The sequence below is a fragment of the Microplitis mediator genome, chromosome 10, assembly GCF_029852145.1.
Source record: "Microplitis mediator isolate UGA2020A chromosome 10, iyMicMedi2.1, whole genome shotgun sequence".
NCBI classification, from domain to species: Eukaryota; Metazoa; Arthropoda; class Insecta; order Hymenoptera; family Braconidae; genus Microplitis; species Microplitis mediator.
In genome coordinates this window covers 17,526,587-17,539,232 of record NC_079978.1, presented here as the reverse complement: position 1 = coordinate 17,539,232, position 12,646 = coordinate 17,526,587, and the positions used below count along the sequence as shown (strand labels likewise).

Genomic DNA, 12,646 nt, shown 5'->3' with positions numbered 1-12,646 from the left:
TAATTGCAGTAATTTACTTCATTGGGCCGTAATCTACCGTAAAAACAGTATTTTACAGTAGGTTGCGGTAATATACGGCAATTTATCACTATTTGCAGCATTTTTACCGTCAGCGCCGTATCCTTAGTAAAAATAAACAAGCGCTCCCTCGTTTCAAACTAGGCGCTAGCTAGCGAAATCGAGGCAGTTCTAGAGATTGTGCGCCACCTACACGGAAAGAAATTTATGGTAACGATTACAATAAATTATGGGAATGGTTCCCATAATGTATGGTAACCGGTTTTATTGAAATGTCGATTATGATAGCCATTACCATAATATTATGGTAACCATTGCCATAATATATGGTAACCATTACCATAATATTATAGTAACGATTACCATAATGTTATAGTAATGGTTCCTATAATATTATGGTAACCGTTACCATACCATTATGGTAATGGTTACCATACCATTATGGTAATGGTTACCATACCATTATGGTAATGGTTACCATAATAGTATGGTAATAGTTACCATATATTATGGTGATCGTTACCATACTATTTAGTAACCATTACCATAATTATTTCACATGCGATATGGGAATTGTTACCATAATTATGGAAATTATTCCCATACTTATGAGAACTTTTCCCAAAAAGTATGGGCCTATATCCCATAATTCCAAGTAATCATTACCATAACGGTATGGAATGATATTTCATAAACGTACTAGGAACGGTTACCATAAATTTCTCTCCGTGTATAATTAAGAAATTGGCATAGCATATACCTATGTATTTTCTACGTCAATGCATGTTTATGTTTACACAATACACTGATAACCTCTAATTCTTTTTTAAACATTTCTAAGTAGTGTAATCAAATATAATAATAACTCCATAATTGATTTAATTGCATATAAATTTGTTTATATATAATTTATTATTATAATAATATCGTAGCTTAATAAATAACATAACTTTGAAAATTAATATTTGAGAACGGAGAAAAGACTTAACACTATTGTAGAACTCCGATCGTGAGCAATTAAAACAAATATTGCGGATTGTTTGAGTTAATCACTTAACTGAGTTACTAAAATAGTTCAGTACGTTTGTCAAAAATTATAAATTTTATGATAAAAAATAGTTTATCGAATTTTTACTTTGCAGATTGATTTTATTAATTTATTAAATAAATTTATATTAATTTCTTCAAATTATTTAGTGTTGATTTATTTTATTGATTTATATTAATTTTAAGCACTAGTAAATTTATCATTATCAAGTTATTAGTTTGATATAATAGTTATAATCATCATTTTGAATATTCTAACGTATAACCTGAAACTTTGAAATGGTCAATGACATTTAACCCGTCAGCACTCACGTGAACATTCCGGTAATTTTTACTCTCATGATGAGAGATTTGCTCACACTCTATGCGCATACGTCTAACATCTCGCGCGTTTTGGCGCACTTGTAACGGAGGATAAGTTTAAAAGTTACGAAGTATACCGAGTGTGGGCGAACAGCTATTCACTTACGAAGACACACGAACTGGCCCGAACGTTAGCAAAAGTAAATTTTTTTTTTGTTACACCTATAATCCCGTGATGAGAAGAATGCTCACAATTTCTGACGAGCATAAGAAAAATATTTTTTTATAAATTATATATAATATTAAGGCATTTCAAAAGTTCATAATTTGAAAATAGATGAAATTACTTGAAGGTAGAAAAAATTTCATCTACTTTTTCCATTTGAAAAAAAAAAGTTATCATTGTTTTAAGTCGAGCGTGAGCAAAATGCTCATAACGTGAGTGCTGACGGATTAAAAAACCGTCATTTTGGATTAAGACAATCTCTAGCTAAACTGACCAGGCGCTAGCCAGCACCTCGTTTTTATGCTAGCTAGCGCCTCGTTTTCATTTTTACTAGGGATCCCACATGAAAAAACTTTATATGTGAAAACATATATGATAGAATATATGAATATTATAATGTGATATATTGTACAATATATAAAATAATATTTATATTTTTGCCGTATTAAAATATGATAATATATTGCTAGAATATATTATCAATATATTTATCAATATATGACTTTTTATGTATGTTTTACATATATATTTCAATATATCTTTTTTATATTGACATATTATTTTAGTATTTTTTATATTTTTTATATATGTTTTCCAATATATTGCGAAATATATGGTTTCCAATATATTGTAAAATATATGGCACTTTTTTTACTTTTCTTAGGTTATTGCCAGTAAATATAAGGTCAATGAAAAGAAGGAGAAAAAAGAATAAATTTGACTTTTTTTTGTGGAATTGTATAGAAATTGAAAAAGTATATTGAAAAAATAAAATTTTCAATATATTGCGAAAAGTATAAGTTTTAATATACTGGAAAAATATAATTCCAATATACCGCGAACCATATATTTAATCATATAAATTCTTATATATGGGGCATTCCACGCCAAATCGACCACTTTTGACCCCGACCCCTTTCGATTTGGCTGAAAATTTTTTTTCCTTTTATACCCGATTAAAATCATTTTTCAGAAAATTTTCAAATTTTTTTACCCAACCCAAAAAAAGTTATGAGTTTTTCAAAAATAAGGCTTTTATTTTATCAAATAGCTATAACTTCTTCAAGAATTGACTAATCGGGACGTTTTTTTTTTTCAAAATTTTTGTCATTGAATGTACTTTTCAAAAAAAAATACAAAAAAATTTTATGATGATAAACTCTATGAAATTTTCAGTTTTTTTGAAAAAAACCGTGATTTTCTTAAAGTACGTCATGTTTTATTTTTTTTTTTATTTTCTCAAAAAAAACTTCATTTAATGCTGCAATTTTTCCCGCCAATCCTAGAGTGGGCCGACTATTCCTTCTATTTTTTTTTATCAATTGAAAAAAAAATTTTTGCCCAGTTGGGCTTATTTTGCTAAACATCAGTCTGGAAATTTTTGAAGATTTATAGATGACATCCGGCTTTGAAGAATTGAGACGAAAAAATTCATTGATAGTGGTAATCCTTTCGAAATAGCGATGGACGTTAGACTTTTTTTTCGACAGCCTGTGGCATGGTCAAAAATGAACCAAACGGCAATTTTTTTTTTCATTTTCTTTGTTTTCACGTCTAGTTTTAAAAAAAAAGTTACAATAAAATTGTTTATGTATCTACAATTTTTTTTTCACTTTTTTGAAAAAAATCCAAATTTTTTTAAGGATTACCACTATCAATGAATTTTTTCATCTCAATTCTTCAAAGCCGGATGTCATCGATAAATCCTCAAAAATTTCCAGACTGATGTTTAGCAAAATAAGCCCAACTGGGCAAAAATTTTTTTTTCAATTGATAAAAAAAAATAGAAGGAATAGTCGGCCCACTCTAGGATTGGCGGGAAAAATTGCAGCATTAAATGAAGTTTTTTTTGAGAAAATAAAAAAAAAATAAAACATGACGTACTTTAAGAAAATCACGGTTTTTTTCAAAAAAACTGAAAATTTCATAGAGTTTATCATCATAAAATTTTTTTGTATTTTTTTTTGAAAAGTACATTCAATGACAAAAATTTTGAAAAAAAAAACGTCCCGATTAGTCAATTCTTGAAGAAGTTATAGCTATTTGATAAAATAAAAGCCTTATTTTTGAAAAACTCATAACTTTTTTTGGGTTGGGTATAAAAATTTGAAAATTTTCTGAAAAATGATTTTAATCGGGTATAAAAGGAAAAAAAATTTTCAGCCAAATCGAAAGGGGTCGGGGTCAAAAGTGGTCGATTTGGCGTGGAATGCCCCATATATAATTAATTATATAGAGACCATATAACACTAATTATATGAGTCAAAATATATGGATATATATATCAAGTTTATTATATTATACTTATAAATTATATATATACTATCCATATATGATAAGAATATATTGAGCATTATATGAGATAATATATATAGAAAAATACAAAACATTATATACAAGTAAATATATTATGATAAATATATAATCCAATATATGTAAAAAAACATATATTTTTCAATATAGATATTTTTGCCGCTATATATTTATCACATATTCACCATATATTTTTTTATATACTTTGAACAATATATAGCTTTTCCATGCGGGATGTTTCTTTATTTATACAGTTTTTACAGTGCAATACTTTACTTGACGGTAAAATACCGTTGGCTTGCCGCAATTTTACAGTAAATTACCGTTCTCTGACTGCAAATTTATGGTAGAAATAGCGTAAGTTTACCATAAAATACCGCATTTTGCCATAAAATACCGTAATACTTCCGAATACCGTAAATTGCGGCAAATTATGGTAATTAGCGTAATTTACCGTAATTCGCTACACTAGGGGAACGTACGTACACACAAATACATACACTCGGGCATCCTTTTGAAAATAATTAAGATCGCTTCCTAGGACCTTGAAATGTCGAGTTCTTTTGGAAACCCGGTTTTCGGAAATTGGACCGAAACCACTAACTTTCTTTTTTTTTTAAATATCAAATTTTCTTAGCGGGGAGTTAAAAATAAAATAAAATAAGAATGATCTCATAAATTATGAAAATACTTACGTTATGATACCAAATAATTTCATTTGGTGGTGGATTACTCTGAACATGACAGACTAATTTCAAGTCATCACCTTCTCTGAGCGATTCTAGTACATAGCCCACAGCCAGTTGAATATCAACAATCGGGCCATCTACAAAACAAATCTCAATTAATTATGTTCTTAAATTAAAATTTCAAACTACTAGTTCAAGACAGCAGACATTTTTTTTATTAAAGTATATTAATATGCATAGTACGATTCTTAGAAAATATATTATTATTCAGGTCAAATCGTGAGAACGAGGGTAAAAGCAGAAGTTGTCAAACGAAATAAAAATTAGATAGAGAAAAAAAAATAATAAAAATTGAATGAACAAGTAGAATTAATTGCTGGCGGCAAGTTCTTGATAATTGGATTTGCCATCTTCAGACGGTTACTTCCTGAGAGATATTCCCCAACGACGTTTACGAGGCGTCGCGTAAAAAAACGCGCTCGGTGGTCGAATCACTTAAACCTACAATATTAATTAGAGCACTATCATCTGACTAGTTCGTCTTTATTTTACTTATATTTTCTACGGAAGTATAAAAAGAAAAATGAAAAAAACATTAGAAGGTCAGCTAAAAAGGAACATGTGATGATACTAAGCGGCAAAGTGATGTCTAGTGTTACGAAATTCTGGGCGCTCTAATGCTTCTTATTCTATTTTTATAAGAAATCAGTATATTTATATATATAGTTTTTCTCTCAACTTTTTTTCTGATTAATGGAAAAAGATGATTCGATGAAATACAAATAACATTTGCAACTGAATATTATAATTAAATTGATTTCTATTTTATTAATTAAATTATCATGTTTTTCTCAGATAAATATTACTTTTTAATTCTATAAATAAGATGATATGTAAAGCTCATTACGTTGATGGAAATTGACATTGAGTTATGAAATAGCTGAGTATACTCTCAAGAGAACAGTAGAAATATGTATTTAATAGTCAAGTAATATGTTCAAGTAAATAATATTTATTATTTTTATTCCTGAATAAATATCTCCGAGAGTAAAAACTCTTAGAGTTATTACTTTTATAAGCATATATATATATATATTAGGGTGCTTCGTTTCCGGCGAAAGTATTTTTTTCGTTGCTCATCAAGCAAAATATTGTTTTTTATGCTGAAACAAAACTTCCTGACAAGTTTGAGCTTTTAATTCCAATTCTAAGTACTTTCCATTTGATTTCAAAGATTTCCCATTTAAAATATACGTAAATTAAATTACTTTTTTTTTAATTTTCTAATACTCAGCTGCGTTTTATGATATCGGCGCGGTATTGGTCGCAAATCGTAGGGCATTTGGTGTTCTTCAAAAGTTCCCGTAGTTACTTAGCTGTAATTCCAGCTGTTTCACTTGTGTCCGTTGCGGAAGTCATTTTTCCTATGACATTGACCTTTATTGGCTTGCAGAACGTAAACCAATAAAAGTACACTAAAATTGTTAATGGAAATTTTATAGGAAATTTTATTCCCTTCAAAAAAAGTCCTATGAGTCAAGTCGCTAAAGTCCATAGTTTCCGAGTTATAATAATTTTAATAATTTGAAAAATATAACATAAAAAAAAAAAATTACAATTGATTGACAAATTATTAAAATTACTATAACTCGGAAACTATGGGCTTTAGCGACTTGACTCATAGGACTTTTTTCGAAGGGAATCAAATTTCCTATAAAATTGTCTTGAACGTTTTTAGTGTACTTTCATTGGTTTACGTTCTGCAAGCCAATAAACGTCAATTTCACAGGAAAAATGAGTTCCGCAACGGACACAAGTGAAATAGCTGGAATTACAGCTAAGTAACTACGGGAACTTTTGAAGAACACCAAATGCCCTACAATTTGCGACCAAAACCGCGTCGATATTATAAAACGCAGCTGAGTATTAGAAAGTTAAAAAAAAAGTAATTTAATTTACGTGTATTTTAAACGGAAAATCTTTGAAATCAAATGGAAAGTACTTAGGATTGGAATTAAGAGCTCAAACTTGGCAGGAATTTTTGTTTCAGCATAAAAAAGAATATTTTGCTTGATGAGCAACGAAAAAAATACTTTCGCCGGAAAGGCAGCACCCTATTATATATATACGTTAGGGTGCGTCATTTCAGAGCAACATTTCTTTTTAAATGCATGTGGAAAAAATCATAATTCAACACAAAAGAAAAATTTTGGCGTAAGAAAAAAAAATTTATCTCGATCAGAATTCTAGCTCGAATCGAAATTGAAAAATTCGATTTCCCGTTAAAATAACTGAGGAAATTTTTTTCCAAGCGTTGAGTATTTTTAACTCCTTAACAGATCATCAATAGATCGAGTCGACCAATTTACACTTTTGTAGGAAATTCAACGCTCTACAAAAAAGTTTTCTTATCATTTTATGATAAATTTACTCGTTCATAAGTTTTTTAAAGCTAAAGCTCAAAGTGTAATAAAATTCGATGTTAGTTGACTTTTTTGGCGGAAGTATTTTTTTGATTATTAGTATCGTCTCCCATTTGACAACGATTTGTTTTATTTTTTTTTTTTGGTAAAATCACAAAAATAGATTTTCTGTAAGCAAAAAAAAAGTAACAACTTTTCAAATTTTTCGAAAACTGACGATTTTCAGCAAGAGGTTAAAAAACTATGCCAAGTACATGTTCAATATTTATTCATTTATGAGAAATACTCCTTGTTTTTTTTCGCTTTTCTTAGAGAAAAACATTTTAATCAGAATAAAATTCCAAGTAAATAGTAAATTACTAGATTGTGAAAAGATATATATATATATATATATATATTAGTAAAAGCATCTGGATACAAGGTTTGAACAGACGACATTGAAACAGCTTTGGCAAGACCGACATGGTCTCCTTAAGTTCCTAAGCAATTTATGAATGCGGGCGGCCTAACATGAATTTGCACTATACGCTTAAAGCCCATTGGACATACCATATACTGTTTCGAGAACTTTGTTACTTAACTTAAAATATAAGAGCTAGCCATTTTATTTACGGGGATTTGTTTATTTGGTTCAACTGTTATATCTATGCCTTCATTTTCATTTTCGTATAAAAAATACATTTAATAAAATAGAAAAATCAATTCGTAATTTATAGTAAGTTTATTGCTCAATAGAAACAGACTAGTTCAAACGACTACGAGCAAGTGTAAAAATTTTTATAAAGAAACAATCGCTCTCCAGTGATCAACAGAAAAAAATTTTTTTTTAACGCTTCTGCAGTTCATGGCAACTCATGAGATAACAGTCTTTTTTAGTGAATGAAATTGGCTGACGCAAATAGTTTTTTTTTTATTTTTTCCGTCGCCTTTATCGTTTTCTGCCGTCCGTTCAAGCTTTAGCGGCTTTTCCCTCAGGCATCACAGTTGAATTTGAAGCTTGCACCATTGATTTTTTCTTTTTTTCTTTTACTTTACGTTTTTTTTTTTATTACAGTTAACTTTCGATTTATTACTGTCGTTAAATATTGGATTAATAATTTTTTCAACTATTCTATCCAACCTACATACGTTTTATATTTCATTTTGTTCCACATCAATTACTTACTAAATAATTTTTTCGGGAGGCTGTTTCTGCGTCCTTTTGGGCATACACGCAGGGGCATCCCTACCCCCGTACCAGACGATACTCTTGGCCGAAAAATATAATCGAGAGACGACTAAGGTGGACATTAGCCCGAGGTATAATCAAAAATCCACAATGCGCGTGGTATCTAACCACAGCCACCACGAGTCCATACCTTTCTTGGGCCAACCTCTACTACCATGTCAGGAAATAAAGAGACTCTGGTCGAAATGGGCTTGGAAAGGCCCCCGAAGCAACCTGGCCCCAGTTCCCTGGACTTGTAATCAGATTGCTTCGAGATAAATGATGAGATGTAACTTCTACTCAATACCCTAAAAAAGGTTTTCTCCATTTGTTACCATTCAGTTTCGAACAAACTATTATCCACTTGTTCAGTTCCTGATGAATTTTCTACTTTCCAAGCGTTTAGGCGCTCTGAGTGTTCAAACTAAATCAAAGTTTAGAGCAGTTCGGGGTTGTTACTGCAACAAGAAAGTTCTGTAGCAGCTACAGGATCCGTCTTGTTACAGCTACAAGATTAGTCCTGTTGAAGCCACAGATCTATTCCTGTTGCAACCACAGGTCCATTCCTATCGTAGTCACAGGAATTGTCTTGAATTCGTGATAAGTATAATAATGTAAGTAATGTTGAACGACAATTGAACGCATTTGTCCGGGGAGTCTCTCGCATCTTTACACAGCGCCTATGCCTATTTTACATAGCAACACATCTGCTGCTGAAAGAAACCTGCACAGAAAGATTGAAACCCAACTGGATACTGTTCTGCAGCCGACTCAGTACGGTGCTAGAAGAAAATGCTCAATTGTGGTGCTGCACCACAATTGAGCATTTTCTTCCAGCATCGTGCTGAGTCGGGTGCAGAACAGTAACCAGTCGGGTTCCAATCTTTCCGTGTATATTATCTGGTAAGCAAACGGTCACTGTGAACACGATAACTAGTCGTGTTTTCGAGATAATGTGTAACATAGTAATGGTTACTAGTTTAAATCGTACTCAGTCGTATGTAAAAACTACCCACCCCTATTATAACGAGAACTAGTAATATGCTAAGATCTATTGATGTGCTAAGAAATTTGAAAGAGTGAAAATAGGAACTATTAACTGTTTACTAATGAAAAGTATGTCACTTATTCAAATCGTGGTATACTTTTTACTGGCAATAAAAGACTATTCACTGCCAAACAGTGATTGTCACTAATTCGTTTTTAGGGAGTATTGATTCTAAGACTACAAGAAAAATAAAATTAAGGTACCCGCGGGTAATAATGCCTAAGTGACAGAAATGATATTTAAAATAATCACCTCCGCTAAAGGCTACTCTAGTAGAAGGGTCTTGCATAGAGACGTTACGACAAGTTTATAGTCCCGATACCACGTTCCCTGTCTTCTATATTTCATCATCTATCACATGATGTCGTAGCGCAGAAGAAATTATAAAAAACAATCTAGTCTTCTGACTCTTAAAAAGGATACTAATAGTTTTAAGTGCAGTTGAGCAAAGCAATCTAGTCTTCTGTCTTTAAAGAAGTATTGTTGCTAAATTTAAGTGCCCGGGTCAAAAAATTAGATCTGTTTTAAAATAAATGATAAATTCAAATATTTTTCCTTTAATTCAAGTTTATAAATCGTATTTATTTTATATAAGAATTTAATCTGTTTTTGCCCGTACTATTCCTTATCCAGGCTAATATCAGACTTATTTTCGTATGATATTTAGTCTGTTTTAAATCGCGTTTAGACTAAAAACAGACTTTTTTATTATAATTATTGGTCTGTGTTCAATTGTTTTTAAGGACAAAAACAGACTTTGTTTGCTATAATATTTAGTCTGTGTTCAATTGTTTTTAAGGACAAATACAGGACTTTTTATAAACATAAATAATAATAATAATAAAAATCTAGATTTATTAATTTATTTTAATTTTCTTGGTATTTAAAACATGCTAATGCGCTTCCATAATAAGATGTCACACAGCGAAAAATGTTGGTTCGAAACCTTCCAATTTTCACAATGCTGTCGACTAAACTTGAAACAGGAAGTAAAGCATCCGAAAAATTATCGTGCTCTTACAAAAAATGATTATACTGTATCACATAACTTATTACGCGCGAGAAACTTATCGATGAGCTTCAATATCAATTACTTCCATACATTATAATAATTTTGATGCAGCATAATAATTTTTTATAAGAGCATAGTAATTTTTTGGATACTATACTTTCTGTTTCAAGTTTGGTCGACAGCATAATAAAAATTGGTAGATTTCGAGCTAACATTTTTCTCCGTATCACAAGAATTTTGATGTTTTCTTATGCCAAAATATTTTCAATTTTATCCAGTAAATAAGAGAAAATTCTTAACATTTTAAGAGTTGTTTTATCACTTTTATTCAATGATATAAATATTCAATGAAGACAACTAAAAAATTAAGCTGTCAAATTTTCATTAACTGCCGACATTTTTAAACAAAAGATAGTAAATAAAACATAATCAATTCTGCAACTTAATGTTTTTTCATAAATATTGCCTATAAATAAAAATTTTATAAGTCCATGATTTAATCTAGTTTTGTCCTTGTAAATTTTCAGAACTAAAATTTTTTAAAGTTCACGAATTAATCTAATTTAGTCTGCTCGTAACGCGTTTGTTTTTTGAAGTAGCAGGTCGAAAACAGCTTGAAATTTTCATAAAAGATCAAAATCAGATCAAATAGTCCAATCAGACTAAAATCAGGTCAAATTTTTCAGTCCGGGTAGATCAAAAACAGATTAAAATTTTTATCGAAGTTCAATAACAGACCAAGTAGTCCAAATACAGTCCAGTTAGACTAAAATCAGATCAAATTTTTCGACCCGGGTGATAATACATCTCTAATACCAATTTTATTAAGTATAGTTTCACTATTACAGTTTGTTTAACCCGTAGGCCTTATTACCCTATCGCAGTAAAATAAGGCCTATTCGTATGTTTTTTGTAAAAATTTAATTATTTGTTTGTTTATGGTAACAATTACCATTACTTTATTACATTTTATGGCTAATGTATTGAAATAAAGATTAATAATACATTTCGATAATTAAATGCAATATTTTCGATTCTATTCAAAATCTCCCTTAGCTAGGCCTTATTACCCACCGGTACTTTATTTCTCATGTAAAAATTTTGAATTAACGTATAATTAAAAAGTATAAATGTTTATCAACAGTCAATGGTCAACAGTTGGTCACGAGCGTGCATTAAGTATCGCGATGGTGTGAGTTAAATAATAAGTAATGGAGCTTCTCTGGTGATAGATTAAACCGTCGGATATGGATATTCCCCTAACGCCAGTTGAAATTATGGTAATTGCCATTCATAACTGACATTTATTTACGTCAAACGTAATTTACGAGACCCTCAATTTTATATATCTCACTAATGTCATCTCCAGCACGTTAACTTGTTAGTGAGGACTAATATATATATATATATATATATGTGTATAACTATGAGGAAAAGTAACATTAGACAAATTGACATAAACCAAAGAGAGACTATTAAATGACTATTTCGTGCATGTGAAATTTCCCTAGAGAATTTTGTTTAGAAATATTTTGTTGGTTACCCTTTCAATTTATATACTCACATGCAACACGAAGTACCCGACTCTCTTTGAGTTCACCACCGGGAAAATTGTGATTGACTGCGGTACAGCTGAGTTCTTTGCCATCGTCTTCACGATCAAGCACAAGAGCGAGTTTGCTAACCGTGGAATTGCTTCGTTGGGTTGATGCAACAACCGGATCTCGGAATTTTAGTCCACCGAGACTCCATGTGAGGGTCGCCGCTGGCCAACTACCCCAAGTCTCACATTTTGCTGCTATTGGCTGTCCAACTAGTATCAGATCATCTTGCAGATGGATTTTTACTGCCAGAGGCTTCACTGCAATAAAATAACGTAACATATTATGTAAGATTTTACTGTCGTATTTTTCTGTGTGCCCTCGTATGAGTATGAATTTATCTAAAATCGATTTTCGGACAGAGTTTTCATGATTTAGTGAGTTCTTAAGTTGAATTTTTTTTTTTCTAATGGATATTTGATGCAATAAACTGAAGCTTGACGAGATGAAAAGTCATAAAGAGGAAGTTACGAAAAAAGTTGATGACAGGGATGTAAAGAAAAAGAATAAGATGGCGGAGAATAAGAAAAAAGTTTTTGGTAAATTGATTTTAGTTCGCTACTTTTGTGATTTATACGACGAATCATTAACCGAAGATGATATTGTTGAAATATATATGTATATATATAAAAGTACTTGATATAATTTCGTGAAACGCTTGCGTGGCGCCTAGCTGACAATCGAATAAATACAACTGTATAATGTTATAGCTTTCGGTTATTTAAATCGTAAAGTTTTGTAAGAAATATTTTTCACTGA

The 12,646-nt window shown here is 30.6% G+C and overlaps 1 protein-coding gene across 1 annotated transcript in view; it reads right to left on the bottom strand.

Moving 5' to 3' along the window:
* LOC130675746 (hemicentin-1) overlaps positions 1-12,646 on the bottom strand; it is a 160,906-nt gene that overhangs the window by 52,894 nt on the left and 95,366 nt on the right. Inside the window, exons 6-7 of the mRNA XM_057481587.1 lie at positions 11,851-12,147; positions 4,603-4,733 (exon numbers count right to left, since the gene is read on the bottom strand). Of these exons, the coding sequence (XP_057337570.1) occupies positions 4,603-4,733; positions 11,851-12,147 (428 nt within the window). The remainder of the gene's footprint in view (positions 1-4,602; positions 4,734-11,850; positions 12,148-12,646) is intronic.